The sequence below is a fragment of the Octodon degus genome, unplaced genomic scaffold (genome assembly GCF_000260255.1).
Source record: "Octodon degus isolate 3935 unplaced genomic scaffold, OctDeg1.0 scaffold00089, whole genome shotgun sequence".
Classification (NCBI taxonomy): Eukaryota; Metazoa; Chordata; class Mammalia; order Rodentia; family Octodontidae; genus Octodon; species Octodon degus.
The window spans coordinates 3,909,168-3,925,244 of NW_004524665.1; the positions used below are offsets into that span (position 1 = coordinate 3,909,168).

Sequence of the window (16,077 nt, forward strand, 5' to 3'; positions counted from 1 at the left end):
CCTGCGGGTTAAAATGCAGATTCCAGCCCCAATCAGGTGCTGGCCCAGAAATTTGCATTTTTACCGGGGGCTGTGTGTGGGGTTACTATAAACTCTAAAGGCTGGGAACCACAGACTCCCAAAAGATTTCAAATAGTTTTGTGACTAAGTGGGCCCCTTCTCTGGTCTCCTCTGCCTGAGAAGTGGAGGTAAACGTAGGCCCGCGCATCCCGACTGCAGCTGGATGTGGATGGGGGTCCTCGGGGGTCCCAGCAGGCTGGGTCGGGGCTGGTGGCCTACAGATCTTCGCCCGGGCTTGTCCTGCGGGTGTGACCACGACTCTCAGGGAGCCTACCTTGCCTCGGTGCAATAACCTTGCCCTTCACCTTGTTCCCGGCCCCAGGGAAGTCGTGCGGACCCTCCCGTCCTTGGAGTCACTGCAGAGCTTGTTCGACCAGCAGCTGTCCCCAGGCCTCCGTCCGCGCTCCCAGGTAAGGCGACGGTCTCTAAGGTGGGGAAGGGAGCTGTTTGCTGTCCCCGCTGTGCCCAGAAGGAAGGAGCGGCCCTGCCCACCCCTGTTTGGGCGCGGGATGGGGGTCCTGCCCTTTCCAGAAGGACATTTCCTGCCCCCCGGATTTAACTGGAAGAGTGAAGTCCCATATTATACACCCACCAACCAAACTGCTTTTTTACTATGAAACATTGAGGGAAGCAAGCCTGCTCCTGTTAATTTTTCTCTCTGGCCACTGAAAGAAAAGTCTGAGGTGCCTGCTTTTTTTAATTTCTGAGATAAGGCCTCACTGAATCGCCCAGGTTTTCTCCATCTAGCATTACCTGCGTGTGCCCCCTCCCCAGCCTGAACCTGTTTTGCATATTGGGGATTGCACTGAGCCACGCCCCCGCTCTTTTATTTCAGGTTTTTTTTTCCAGCTCTTTTTTTTGCAGAACCGGGGATTGAACTCAGGCCCTTGCGCTTGCCAGGGAAGCGCTTATTCCACTGAGCCATCTCCCCAGCCCCTCCAGCTCTTTTTATTTCTTTGAATTTTTATTTATTTTGCTCTTTTGAAACAGTCTCTATTTCTTGGTAGTTTAGGCTGGCTTGAAACAGTGTGAGGGCTAGGGAAGTGGCTCAGTGGACTATGTGCTTCCCTGGCAAGCACAAGCACAAGGGTCTGAGTTCAATCCCTGGTTCCACCAGAAAGCTCAGGCTGGCCTTGAATTCCTGGAGATGCTCCTGCCTCAGCCCCCCAAGTACTGGCACACCTAACATGATTGATTCTGTGCAGCAGAGAAACAGGCAGAAGGAAAGGGGCTTTATTTTCTTTGAGGACATGGAGAGAATTTGGGGAAGGATGGAGTAATGTTCTTGGCTGGAACAAAGGGAGGTTGAGGCTTTTATGGCATTTTTCCAGGGCTGGAGTTTAGAGGGGATGTTTAGGTATGCCTGAGGGAGCTGTCTGGGGGTCTTCCCTGAGGTGGCGGGAAGGGTGGAAGTAAATTATGTCCTGGGCTGAGTTGGAGAAGTAGGGGGAGGTGGTCTTTGGAAGATGGGCTTTTGTTTTAAGGGCATCAGCCATATTGGATGACTACCATGATTTCAGCTATTCGTATGAGGGCCAGAACCTAACAGCCTCTACATTTTTTTTTTTTTTTTTTTTGCGGAACCGGGGTTGAACTCAGGCCCTTGCACTTGCCAGGCAAGCGCTTATTTTACTGAACTATCTCCCCAGCCCCACTACATTATTAATAGTCCTTTTTTCTCCCACGAGGACCAAGATGAAGGTGTTCCTCACACCTGCTGATGACCAGGAAGGGGCAAGGGGCATGTTGCCTACTAAGCGTAGATATTTTTTTAAGTGCTGTGCGTAAAGTTAAAAAGATAAGCTAGCAGGACAGTGGCACATACATGTGATCCCAGCGCTCTGGAGGCTGAAGCAGGAGGATTGCTGTAAATTCAAGGCCAGCCTGAACTACATAGGGAAACTATTTTTTTAAAATGAAAATAGTAATAAAACAGCAAAAGCAGCATCGTGAGAGGTAATATTTGGATATTTGTGCCTTTAAAAATTCATTTGTTTTTCCTTTTAGAATAAAAGGAAAAGTTACACAATCCAAGGTTTTCATTTGTTAGTTTGGGGTTTTTTTGTTTTTGTTTTGTTTTAACACAGCGCCTCACTATGCATTTCAAGCAGGCCTTGAGCCCACTGTGTAGCCCATGCTAGCCTTGAACTCACGATGAGCCTCCTGCCTCAGCCTCCAGATTGCTGAGATTACAGACAGGCACCACTACCCACCCAGCTCATCCCAAGCTTCTAAGTGGGGAAAAGTTATAAAAGATAAGAAACATGTTCGCTCTAGGCGGATGAGGAATAAGCAGTGTGCACGTGAAAAGAGGCCCAGCTTCCCTGGTCAGGAGCCAGAATACGCCTCAAAAAGAGGAGCCCCCTGCTCGGCAGGCACAAGCCAGCTGCTGGAGGCGATCGCTGAGTTAGACCTGCTTGTCACTGGGCAGCTGGGTGGCCGCAAGGCTGTAGGCCCACACCTCCCCTTGTGGGAAGAGGTGGCTTTTTTAAAATCTTTATTTGGTACAGGATCTTGCTACTCAGCTCAGACTCATAGTGATCCTCCTGTTTTCAGCCTCCCCAGCACTGGGATTACAGGCATGTGCCACTATGCCCAGTTTCAGTGTCTGGCTTGGCATAGGCTGGCACAGACCAGGGCTAGAACCCGGCCCTGGAGGTGGCTCTTTTGAATAGCACTGTGGCCGCTTGGTGAAGCTGTGAACTGGAGACATTCGAGGAGCTGCGCATCTTAGCAGCTGTCTAGGGGCTCCAAGCACACTAAGAAGCACAGATAGGGGTTGCGGCGGTGCATGCCTGTCATCCCAGCACTCAGAGAGGCTGAGGCAGGAGGATCCTCGTGAGTGCAAGGCCAGCCTGGGTACACAGGCAGTTCAACACCAGCCTGCACTAGATAGCAAGACCTTGTTTCAAAACACACACCCACAAACAGTAAAACCTAAGTGATAGCTGTGCTGAAGTTGCTCTGCATGAGGGGTCCCCTTGACCCATCCTAGATGACGCAGGAAGTGAGGGGCCTCAAAGTGAGTCCTTGGACATGGCTGTTTGTGAAGGCTGCACATTTCTTTGACAAAAGGACGGTTTTTTGGAGCTATTTCCGCTTCTGCAGTCTCTGAATAGCCCTCTTGAAATAAGCCAAAGAAGCATATTTTGAGGTAGCCTATTTTGGTCTTCCACGAAATTTTTTTACAGAGAAAATGTTTTTATGTACTATTTATACTACTGACAAAATGTGCCAGAAAAAAATTTTTCTTTTGCTTTCTTTGAAGTGAATGATGGGTTAATTTCTAAGAAAGTAAAAGCAAATCTAGAGAAAACAGGGGCCTTGCCAGACTCAAATTTAAATAATCTCAGAAGAGCACACACCCAAGTCAGCAGTGTGGCAAATGATGAGATGTGGTGACAGGATCCGGTCACCTCCCCAAGGGCCCACCTCTCCAAAATACCTTTTCCATAGATTTGGGGGTTAGGTGTCCATACATGGCAGGTGGCCACGGGGAGATGGCGGTGATGCTGGGTTGTGGCAGCCTTACTGATTTAGGAGCTACTGGAGATTGAGCCCACAGCCTTTTCTTTGAGCTGTATTTCCAGCTTCTTTTAAAATTCTTTTATTTTGAAGTAAAGTCTCCTTAAATTGCCCAAGCAGGGTTCAAGCTTGCAATCCCCTGCCTCAGCTTCCCAGAATGCTGTGACCACTGGCATGTGCCATCCATGGAGCCCCACTACACCGAGGATGTTGGCGGTGTTGTTGATGGCCATGCTGCCTGAGGCCATCGCAACTTGACGTCATTCGGTAATGGCAGAGGCAACGGTGGCTATGGCAGTGAGCTGGTAGAACTGATGTGCTTTAAATCGGTAGGAAATGGGCTGGGGGTATACCTCAGTGGTCTACGCACCTGCCTTACACATGGCAAGCACCTGGCAAGCACAAGGACCCAGGTTCGAGCCCTGGTACTGCATGCTGTGCTGGCTCCGAAATCAGGTATAGTGGCGCATGCCTGTAACCCCAGCACGGGGAAGCTGAGACAGGAGGATCACTGTGAGTCCAAGCTGTGTAGTGAGACCTTGTACCAATTAATTAATTAATTGATTAAACAATAATAAATGGATAGAAAATTGGGATCAAAAGCAAATACGTCATGGCAGGTACCTCCAGCAAGGGATATGGCAAAAGGTCATCACTTTTTTATAAAAATTATTTATTTATTTATTTGTGTGTGTGTGTGTGGCCAGCTCAGCCCACCAGGGGGCAGGGCTGGCTGGCATGTGGTGCTGGGGGATTGAACCGCGGTCCCTGTGCTTTGTTAAGCTTGTTCTAAGTAGGTGCTTTAGACCACTGAGCCATCTCACCAGCCCCCTCCTCCCTTCTTTTGACTCTTTCTCCATCTTGTGATTCCCTTCTCCTTTGAAAAAGATCTATCTCACTACTTCTATTATCTACCATTTATTTATTTATTTATTTATGATTTTTTTTTTTTTTTTTGGCTGGCTCAGGATGCCTTCAGGGCAGGTTTGGTAAGGCATGAGGATATGGGGATAGAACCACACCATCCTGAGCCTAACTGCTTTGTTTAAACAGGCACTTAAACAACTGAGCTAATGGGCAGGCCCCCTATTTACTTATTTTATTTTATTTGGTACAGGGTTTTGCTACAAGCTCAGACTTGTAGTGATTCTCTTGTCTCAGCCTCCCCAGTGCTGGGATTACAGGTGTGCACCACCCTGCCTGGTTTTGATGGCTGGCTCAGTGCAGGGCCAGCATGGTGTGGTACAGGGGATTGAACCCAGGTCCTTGTGCTTGCCAGGGAGGCACTTAAGCCACCATGGTTGCCCCAGCCCCATCTAGCCTTTTCTTTGCTCTTTATTTATACTCTGGCTTTCTCATGTAAGAGAATGTGTGTGCTATTTCAGCCTGTGAGTCTGATTTATTTCGCCTAGCATGATGGTCTCGAGGTGTGCAGGGACACCGTACCTGACACCCATGTGTTGAGGGAGGAGAGGTTTAGTTTGACTCACAGTGTGTAGAGGTTTCAGTGTGTGCAGCTGGCTGTGGCCGGGTTGAGAAACAGCCCTTGGCATGGGAGACAGGAAGTGGAGATGAGGGATGCTGGGAGGAGCAGGAACATATGTACTCTTCCTGGACATAGTGATCTACCTCTCCTGCAGGCTTGCCCTCTGCTTCCCACCCACATAAACCATAATTGGAACTAACCTAGTGTCAGACCTCCATGACCCATCACCTACCCAGAGCCCCACCTATGAGCACGTGAGCCTTGGGTGGACATGTAGCTAGAAACCATGACAGGATGCTTCTATTTCCTATATATAACTCAAGTTTGTCTTTCTTTATGGAAGACAACGAGAAAATGAATAGAAACCTCTTGATGACAGAGGCATAGGAAAAGTCTTTCAGAGCAGAAATCCCAGTTGCACAGGAAGTGGTACCTGGAATCATCAGATGGGATCCCGTCCAATTCAAAAGCTTCTATGTAGCAAAGAAAGCAACCTAAAGAGTGAACAGAGACTGCACCTCTTTAGCAACGCAGCAGCTCCAGTGTTGTGGGCGTGGGGCTGGGCAGGCGCAGTCCAAGTCCTGGTTCTCTTCATCGGCTGTGTGACATCAGGCGAGCACCTGCAGCCCTCTGGATGCCCCTAAGCCAAGCACGCGTTGCTCCAAGCCTCCAGCTGTGGTGCCAAACACCCTGCTCTTGGCCTCTGTTCTCACCCCCCTCCCCCATGAACTTGCAGCTTGAGCTCTCAGTGACTGACCAACGCAGGGTGGTCTGCTTTGTCCAGGCAGGGTCTGGTTATGCAGTCCAGGCTGTCCTTGAGTTCACTATGGAGCCCAGGCTGACTTTTTTTTTTTTTTCCTGGTACCAGGGATCGAACTCAGGACCTTGTGCTTGCCAGTTAAGCACTTATTTCACTGAGCTATCTCCCTGGCCTTGGAACTCTCAATGATCCTCCTGCTTCAGCCTTCCAAGTGCTAGGATCACAGGCCCATGCCACCCTGCCCAGCCTAGAGCAGGAAGATCTGATCGAGATGACCCAAGGGCTATTTCAGTGGGCTGCATACTCAGGGACCCCTCTTTGTGCATCTGAGACTAGTGCCAAGATGTCTTCCCCAGGGAGAATCCAGTTCTCTGGAGAATTCTAGAAAATATAGCACACAGCCCAGTGCCGAGGCACAGGCCTATAACCCCAGTGCTCAGGAGGCTGAGACTGAAGGATCACTCGAGTTTGAGGCCAGCCGGGACTACACAGTGAGCTCGAGGCCAGACTGGACTGCATTGTGAAACCCTGTCAAAACAAAACAGAACAAACCCCAAAGTGTAGATCAAGCCAGGCCTGAAGGGAGTACACCTATAATCCAGGGAAGGATAAATCTACATACAGAAACACCAGTGATTTAACAGATTAAAAGAAAGCTGGATGTGGTGGCACACATGTTTATCATCTTAGTACTCTGGGAGGCTGAGGCAGGAAGAGCCCAAGTTCAGGCTCTAGCCAGGGCAACTTGGTGACTTAGCTAGATCCTGACTCAAAAATAGATAGATAGAGCTAAGGATGCAACTCAGTGCAAAGGCCCTGCGTTCAATCCCAGTGGGGGAGAGGGAACCATCTGGAATGGCTCTTAATCTTGAAGCCTGGGCCAATGGAAGGCAGTTTAGGGAAGGTGCTATTTTCTGGCTGTGTGGATTTTGAGGTGCTTGTAGGACCCCACATCCTCATCTGCAGAGAGCACAGAGATGCTGTGCTGGTGTGGTGCCTGGGCAGCCAGCCACCCTTGTCCCTTCCCGTCTTTGTCCTCAGGTCCCCTGTGAGGCCAATCCAGTCAACATGGTAGCCAAGCTCAGCCAGCTGACAAGTCTGCTGTCCTCCATTGAAGACAAGGTACTTGGGGTCCCATGCCTTCTGGGGGGGCTTCTTTTTGTACAGGGAATCACAGGCTCGGGCTCTGCATCCCCCTTGATGCTCTGGCATCCCTGCTGCCCACAGGTCAAGGCCTTGCTACATGAGGGGCCTGAGTCTCCACACTGGCGCTCACTCATCCCACCCGTCACCTTCGAAGTGAGTAGTTCTGGGGTGCCTGGCCTTGTGCTCCACACTTGGGGAGAACATCCTGGTCCCTTGCAAAGTGGGTTGTGGGTTTGGGCCCGAGAGGGAAGGGAAGGGAAGCCAGGAGTGGAGGGTGGCAGTGGGTGGGGACCCCAGCTGGGGCAGTGGTTAGGCATTTGTGTGCTGCCTGGAAGCCTCCGTGCCAGATGCCGTGAGGGGAGAGCGGCTCCTCACTGGCCCAGGAGACACTGGGATCAGGGCCCTATCCTGGCTCCAGAGCAGTGAACTAGGATGTACCCAGGTTGTAGAATTGAGAATTCCTGTGATTTCTCCAAGAGGGACTGATTGCAGCCTCCACACTTCATCTGTTTCCTTTTTTTTTTTTTGGCGGAACTGGGAGTTGAACTCAGGCCCTTGTGCTTGCCAGGGAGGCACTTATTCCACTGAGCCATCTCCCCGATCCCCTTCATCTGTTTTCTTTACCAACCCTGTTGGTATGCGCAGTGAGTGAGTTGTTCCCTAGGAGACTGTGGGATGTGTATGGGCAAGGATAGGGTTCTGAGGTCCCCACATGGCCAAGGTAGACTTGGGGCTCACAGGCCAAAGTGAAGACAGTGCCCAACAAAATGCATCCGAGGGCCGGGGAGATGGCTCAGTAGAGTAAGCGCCTCCCTGGCAAGCGCAAGGGCCTGAGTTCAATCCCCGGCTCTGCCAAAAAAACCCAAAACAAACAAACCAACAAACAAAACACATCCGTCTCTCCACAAAGGTGAAGGCCGAGTCTCTGGGGATTCCTCAGAAAATGCAGCTTAAAGTTGACGTGGAGGCTGGGAAACTGATCATTAAGAAGTCCAAGGATGGCTCCGATGACAAGTTCTACAGCCATAAGAAAAGTGAGGACCCCCCTGCCTGTCATGCTCTGGTCCTGCCGGAGCTTTTAAGGGTGACTGGTCAGTAGGTGACCGGTCAGTAGGTGACTGGTCAGTAACAGGCTGGGTGGAGATGTGGAATCTGCTGGCATATTCCACCTCTTTGCAGAGGGCGACACCCCCCCAGCCATGCACCACTCACCCTGGCTGGCCTTCTCTGAGGTCACCTTTATGGGGCCTCCCCTGCCCACTGCAAACCCCCAGGGAAGAGCTGCACCCTGCTGGGCACACTGGCACATCCTGCCTCAGTAGCAGGGGTGTGCGTGTGTGTGCGTGTGCGCGTGCATGTGTATGGCAGTTCCATGTGTTTGTATGTGGCTGTGTCTCTTGCCCACGCACCAGTCCCACTCATCCCGTCACCCGCCATGCCGGCTGCAGGTCCTGCCCAGATGGCATGGCGTCCTTGGCAGGTGGCATCTTCAGCATGGCACAGACTGACTGGCGCTGCTGTATGTGCTCCCTGGAATCAATCTGCAAATTCGCATCCTAGCTTTGCTGCCTAGCAGCTAGCAGTGTGGTCTTTGGGTTTGTCACATGCAAGCTGTCTTAACAGCTGTGTGACCTTGGCTTGACTTTCAGGGCCTCAGTTTCCTGTAACAGAGATGAGGAAGATGAAGTGAGTAACACAGAAGCCTAACACATGGCCTTTTCCAAGGCCAGCCGTGATCCTTGGGCTTGAGCTGCTTAAATTTTAAAAAAGTGCTACAGTAAATGACTCCTAGGCATGCGCCTTCCTCGTGATCCTCCTCCTCATTTCAAACACTTCCCGCCATCCTTGCCACTTCCTGAAGAAGTTCTGGAAGTCCCCTTTTCCTGAGTGTCTTGCCAAGGTGTGGTCCAGGATACAGCTGCTGCTGCTGTGGGGGCCTCCAAGGAAAGGCAGCCCATAAAAGCCCCGCAGTGTGTCCCACCTACTTCATTTGCCAGATCAGTTTTTGTTTTTGGCAGAACCAGGGATTGAACACAGACCCTTGCGCTTGCCAGGGAAGCGTTTATTCTACTGAGCCATCTCACCTGATCCCTCATTCGCCAGATCTGGTACCAGGTGCATTTTAAATTGATCCAGGACCTTGTAGGGCCAGCCAGATCAACAGATTAAAGTGCCTGCTTAGGTAGACACAGGGGTCAGGGGTTTGATCCCCAGCTGGCCATGCTGGCCCGGTGCCCAAGGCACGCTGAGATGGGATGAAGACTGGGCATGATGGGGCTGGGGAGATGGCTCAGTAGAGTAAGTGCTTGCCTGACAAGTACAAGGGCCTGAGTTCAATCCCTGATGCCACAAAAAAAAAAAAAAAAAAAAGACTGGGCGTAGTGGTGCACTGTAATCCCAGCACTTGGAAGGCTGAAAACAGGAAGATCACTGAGTCCGATCTGTGTAGTGAGACCCTGTAGACCTTGTATTAAATACATAAAAATAGAGGCATTCATAAAAGAGGACTTCCAAAGCCGCTTCAGAAGGCAGCCGGAATGATGGGATGAGTGTTTGAAGCAAGGGGGAGGACATTGAACTATGTGTCTTTTACTGTTTTTATATTTTTTTAGGACAGGGTCTACAGGGTCTCACTATGCAGATTGGACTCTAGTGATCCTCCTGTTTTCAGCCTCCCAAGCACTGGTATTACAGGCACACGCCACCATGCCCAGTCTCAGACACTGTCTCAGTGTGCCCCAGGGACAGGGCTGGCACAGCTCTCTTGGGATCAAACCCTAGGCCCTGCTTCTGCCTAAGCAGGCACTTTAATCCGCTGAGCTATCAGGCTAGCCCTTGATTTTTTTGTTTTGTTTTTTAATTTAAGCATTCACTGTACTTTCAATCACACCTTACAGATCTGAGAGGTGACTTTCCTTCTTTCCTCTTGGGGTCTGGTCAGAGACTGAGACAGATTACCAGGAGAAGGGCACATACACTGGTTCTGTGTAAGTTCTATGTGACCGGAAGTGCTCCCATGAAGTGGAGACATGAGGCTGGTGTTGAACCTCTGTGCATCCAGGCCCAGTGTGATGAGGAGAGGCTGAGGGAGAGGCGGGTAGGGTGTGGGCTGGTGAGGAAGTGTGGAATGGAGCACAATGCTTAGCAGGGCCTGGGGTTCAGATCCCTCTTGCTTCCAGCTATAGGGAAGGCACGGTCCATGGTGATCTTCTTGCCAGCTTCTAGGATGGTCAGAGTCCAGTATTCCCAATGTCGAGGTGCCATGTGCTGCAGTAGTGGGTCGGAAGCCCAGTCAGTAGTTTGGTAGAGTTAGAAGCTCAGATACATATCTGTAATCCCAGCACTCAGGAGGCTGAGGCAGGAGCATTGCCTTGAATTTTAAGGTTGGCCTGGGCTACATAGTAAGACTCAAAAAAAAAAGGAAGACAGTAGTTGGGGCCTCTGCTGCCATCACTGCCTTTGGAAGGCAGCACTCACGGGAGAGACACAGTTTGGACAGCTGGGAGGCAGACAGATGATAAAGCTCCTTTCAGGGGAGCCAAAAACCTGACGGTGAGAACTCAGTTGGAAACTCTAAGACCCTGGACTCGGCCCACGGAACCCAGAGGGCCCAGGAGCCCATAGGGGTGGGGCGGCCCACAAGGAGCCTGGAACCCGCCGGCCAGGCGAGTGGACTTGGCTCCCCTTCAGTCCTGCAGCTCATCAAGTCGCAGAAGTTCCTGAACAAGCTGGTGATTCTGGTGGAAACCGAGAAGGAGAAGACCTTGCGGAAGGAATATGTTTTTGCTGACTCTAAAGTAAGTGGCAGTCAAGGGGGCAGTGTGGGACAGCTGTCTTCTGAGGTCTGTGGTGTCATAAGTCACTGTTTCACACCTGGGGAAACAGGTCACAGCACCTGGGGGCATGCTGGGAGGGATGGCCCCAGCCACAGCTGCAGGAGGAAGAGCTGCTGTGGGCGGAGGGCAGCCCAGGAGTGCCCTGCTACTTATCATCCATCTCGGGGGAAGCTGCAGCTATAGCCAGGTGTTCTGGCTTGTGCCTGTATTCAGCACTCTTGGAGGCTGAGGCAGAAGGACTGAGCAGTCACCAAGACTGGGCGCAGGCGCACACCTGTAACCCCAGCACTGGGGAGGCCAAAAACAGGAGGATCACTACAAGTCTGAGCTGCACAGGGAGACCCTGTACCAAATACATCAAAAAATTAATAAGTGAAAGAGCAGGGATCTGAGGAGGTAGGAGGGAGCTGGGGGGAGGTGGCTGGCATGACTGTGGGGGGATTCTAAGGACAGGAAGCAAGGGCCAGATAGAAGTTGACCCAAATATGGTTAGCTCTGCCCATTGCTTCAAGGTCAAGGGGGGGTGGGGTCAGAGACGGAATTGTGAGCCTTGGCCAGCTACGCCCAGTGTCAACAGAAATGGGCCATACTGGGTCACAGCTTCCAGCCTGGAGCCCTCCAAGGAGCCTCACTGATGTTTGCAGTTAGGAGTTCAAATCATATGTGACATTACAAAGCTGTCAAAGGCGGGTGCTTCCGTATGGCACGACTTGAAATTTTGTGGCATTTAAAGCCGGGCTTCCCCATGGACTGTGCTAAGAGAGCAGGAATTCACAGCGGCCCTGCCTTGGACTTCTAAGCGCAGAAATTACGGGTGTGAGCTTCCATACCTGGCATTTCAGATGCTTTGTTAAAATAAAAAATACAGTGATGCCATTCATACCATTTGTCAGATCATTTTCATATATTATGATCGATTTTGTTTTGGTTGGTTGGTTGGTTTTGGTACCAGGGATTGAACTCAGGACCCTGCGCTTGCCAGGCAGGTGCTTATTCTACTGAGCTATCTCCCCAGCCCCATTATGATGTATTTTGGCTACCTTTTTTTTTTTTTTCTTTCATAGTACTTTATTATTGCAAATAAACCTTCACTCAATGATTTTTAAACTATTCTTTAGTATTAACTGGGTCTTAGTCCAACTGTCATTAACTTCTTGGCTACCTCTTTGACAATGCTTCTGCTTGTAATTTGTAAGCCCTGTGTGATCCTAGCTTGTGGAGGTCGGTCATAAAATTGCTCATGAGTCCACCAGGATTGGGCGTGAAGCTTGCTCTGAGTTGCAGATCCGAATGTGTGCTGTGCAGGGCCTTGGTGAGGAGTTGGTCTCTTTTCTGGGAGTCAGTGTGTGGCTGGGTCAGAGAAGCCCCTGTTCGTGCCCGGGCACTCCTGTTTCCAAGCTGCTCTCCTGCCAGCATGCACTGCGCTCACTGCCCTCAGGACTTAGGACACCACACTGAGTCCTCTCAAAGTGCAGAGGCAGAGGCCACATTCACCCCTTCCATCCGCAGAAGCGAGAGGGGTTCTGCCAGCTCCTGCAGCAGATGAAGAACAAACACTCAGAGCAGCCGGAGCCTGACATGATCACCATCTTCATCGGCACCTGGAACATGGGTGGGTGCCTACGCCCCGTCCCTCCCTCCCCTCTGAGTCTGTCTTCCTGCTTCCACATCCGCAGTGCGAGCCAGGCCACTCGGTCTCCTGTCTGCCCCATTCTCTCGGCCCCTTTTCCAAGTGACCCCACCCTTTCCTCAGAGCAGGGAAATAATCCCTGAGACTGCTCTACCCCCAGAGTAGCTGTTACTTCAGACTGGAAGGCTTAGGTAAAGAATCGGAACGTCTAGGTAAAGGGGCTCACCCTCCAAGGGGCAGGGGGAGGGGCCCTAGGGCTAGAAGAAAGAAATCTACTCCAGGCTGGGCGTGGTAGCTGGGCGTGGGATTACATCCCAGTAATTGCATGTGATTACATCCCTGTAATCCCAGCCCTCTTGAGGCTGAAGCAGGAAGATTGCCACAAGTCTGAGGCTGGGCTACCTAATGAGTTCAAAGCCAGCCTGGACTATGTGGCAAGACCTTGTTTCAGAAACAAACAACCAAAAAGAAGTTTTGAAGAAGAGAAAATCTGGCAGGTAGATAGGTAGGCAGAGGATTTCCAACAAAATTTGAATTTTGTTTGAAGAACAAGTATAATTTTAGTGTGTGCATTTGGCTGGGAATAAATACTAAATATGTTTGCTAATATAAGATATCTACTTATATGCTAATACATTTTATGTACTAAATACAGTCATAGCTCGATGCTCAGCTGCTTGGAAACAAATGGAACGTCATGATAGATTTTGATGCATACTAGAATTTGTCAATGTTGGTGGCCCCAGCACTTGGGTCCTTTGCAGACAAGACAATTTGTTTGTTACTTGCCACACTCTGGGAACCAGTTAATGATGAGCACCGGGTACCACTACAGATAACATGTAAACTAAGTATAAATTATGCTAAGTGTTTAGCAAAAGGACTCGAATAGAAACAGATCCTGAATGGCCGGGGAGATAGCTCAGTTGAGTAAGTGCTTGCCTGGCAAATGCAAGGTCCTGAGTTTGGTCCCTGGTACAAAAAAAGAAAGAAATAGATCCTGAAGATATACTAAGTGGATAGATGGGTGGATAGGCAGGTGATATAGATGAGTGGATGGATGGGTGGAAAAAGGCAGGCAGGCTAATATTTTATATTGAAGAATGTTGCAGTGAGTATTCAGCAAGAAATAAGTGGGGAGGGGCCAGGGAGATAGCTCAGTGGAATAAGTGCTTGCCTGGGAAGTACAAGGTACTGAATTTGATCCCTGGTACCACCAAAAAAAAAAAAAAAAGAAAGAAAAGAAATAAGTGACCTGAGTCTTGTGTGTCCAAGCTTTGTGGAATTTAACATCATCTTTAAAAAGAGACTTTCTTGGCCAGGCATGGTGGCACACACCTGTAATCCCAGCATCCAGAAGGTTGAGACATAAGGATCACCCAGAGTTCATGGTCAGCCTGGGCTACACATTGAATCTCAGGTCAGCCTGAACTACATAGCGAGACCGTGTCTCCTCCCCCTCCAAAAGATAAAATAGGGGCCAGGGAGATGGCTCAGTGGAATAAGTGCTTCCCTGGCAAGCCAAAAAAAAAACAACAACAAAAAACGAAAAACAAAAGATAAAATAAAACAAAAGAGATTCTCCTGAGTTCTGAGCCCTAAATGGCATTGGGGATGTTACTGGCATTTAGCTCTCCATGTAGGACATTTGTCTGAATGGCTTCGTGTGACCCTGCCCCCTTCCTCCCCCGCCCCCACCCGTTTCTCTTCTGAGCCTTTGACTCATGTGGTGTTGGGTTTTGCTGTTGAAGGTAACGCCCCCCCTCCCAAGAAGATCACGTCCTGGTTTCTCTCCAAGGGGCAGGGAAAGACGCGGGATGACTCTGCAGACTACATCCCGCACGACATCTATGTGATCGGCACTCAGGAGGACACCCTGGGGGAGAAGGAGTGGCTGGAGATCCTCAGGAACTCTCTGCGTGAGGTCACCAGCATGACTTTCAAACCGGTGAGCAGCTGCCCAGGCCCTGAGCCCTGCTTGGCTGGTAGTAGCCCAGAGGATCAGGCAGGCGCAGCTTACAACTGTCCACCTCCAAAGACACTGGGGACTCAGTGTCCTCCAGTTCCAAAGCCAGAGGTGCACTCAGGTCATACTCAGAAATTAATGGGGCCATGGGCTACTGCCCAAAACTGCCAAGTTGGGGGCCTGCCCCATAGCTCAGTTCTTTAAGTGGCTGCTTCAACAAAGCAGTCAGGCTCAGGTTGCTGTGGTTCGATCCCCACAGCTCAAGCCAGCCAAACCTGCCCTGAAGGCATTCAGAGCAAAAAAAAAAACATCCTTCTGCCAAAACTGCCAAGTCCCCTGTGAACCTCATCTTTGCTGGTCAGAGCCCATCTTTACTTCCTGGGTCTCATCCACCCCAGGTCTTTTTAAAAGTTTATTTATTTATTTATTTTTTGTGAAACCGGGGATTGAATTCAGGCCCTTGGGCTTGCCAGGCAAGCGCTTATTCTACTGAGCTATCTTCCTGGCCCCTACCCCAGGTCTTGACTTTAGAATGCTGTCTCTTTGTTGGCATAGTTCAGAGTTACCTCAGAGTCTAAGGATAGAGACAGGGCACCCCGCTCCCAGGGACTGGCGCTAGTGTAGAGCATGGCACCTATGGCTCCCAGCATGGCACCTTCACCAGATGTGGCAACGTTGTCCTCCTGCCAGGTTGCCATCCACACGCTCTGGAACATCCGCATTGTGGTGCTGGCTAAGCCGGAGCACGAGAACCGGATCAGCCACATCTGCACCAGCAATGTGAAGACAGGCATCGCCAACACGCTGGGTGAGTGAGTGAGAAGCTTTGGCCCCTGTGGTTGGGCTAGTCTGGGGACCATCCTGGCTCTGGGAACTGATTCGCTGAGCCTCAGGTGGAAGCTGGGGCTCCCAGTCGAGCGAGCTCCCAGGTGGCACTGTGGGGACAAATGGACCACAAACATCGCTCTGAGTAGCAAGAACCTGGAGTGGGGTGGCCATGTGCCTGCTGGGAAGGGGTAGGTAGCTTTGTGGGCCCCACACATGGCTCATCTCTGCATTTTTGGCTAAGAGCTGCCACAGTCAAGGAACAGGGGGACTTTCCCAGCAAGACTGGCACTGCCCATGGGGCATAGCTGCCAACCAGGGTGCTCCAGAGAGCAGAGAGAAGAGCCAGAAGATGGTGAGGGTGTTGGTGTGTGTGAGTGTGTAGCGCTGGGTGTGAGTGGGGTGTGGGTGTGCAAGCCTATGTATGAGTGTGTAAGTGCACGCCTGTGGGAGCTTGACATAAATGTGTACGTGAATCTGCATGTGTGAGTATATGTCACCCTGCATGTGAGTGTGTGCTTCTGGGTGTGTGTCAGTCTGTTCTGTGAGAGCGAGTCTATGCATGTGAGTGTGGCAGTGCCTGGGAGTATCTGGGTACACATGGGTGTTGGGGGTCATCCCCAGGGCCTCAGGTAGAGTCCAGGGACGAAGCCAGCAGTCTGTGGTGGTTGGAGCCAGGGTGGGACAGCCCCAGAGATAGCAGGAAGCAGCGAAGTTGCTGCAGTCACAAAGCTCCAGGCTTCAGTCTGCAGACTGTTCTGTGCACCCTGGTGTCCCTTGCCTTCCTGCTCAAGGGCTAGTGCAGGCCAGTGGAACTTCCCTGAGGAGATTCTGCCTGTAGGG

General features: G+C 50.9%; 1 protein-coding gene across 2 annotated transcripts in view; it reads left to right on the top strand.

The window, feature by feature from the left end:
* Positions 1-16,077, top strand: part of Inpp5d (inositol polyphosphate-5-phosphatase D) — a 94,426-nt gene that overhangs the window by 55,322 nt on the left and 23,027 nt on the right. For both annotated transcript variants that reach the window (XM_004637402.2, XM_023722222.1), the window contains exons 6-13: positions 383-470; positions 6,873-6,953; positions 7,059-7,130; positions 7,888-8,011; positions 10,668-10,774; positions 12,323-12,425; positions 14,195-14,391; positions 15,100-15,217. In XM_004637402.2, the coding sequence (XP_004637459.2) occupies positions 383-470; positions 6,873-6,953; positions 7,059-7,130; positions 7,888-8,011; positions 10,668-10,774; positions 12,323-12,425; positions 14,195-14,391; positions 15,100-15,217 (890 nt within the window). The remainder of the gene's footprint in view (positions 1-382; positions 471-6,872; positions 6,954-7,058; positions 7,131-7,887; positions 8,012-10,667; positions 10,775-12,322; positions 12,426-14,194; positions 14,392-15,099; positions 15,218-16,077) is intronic.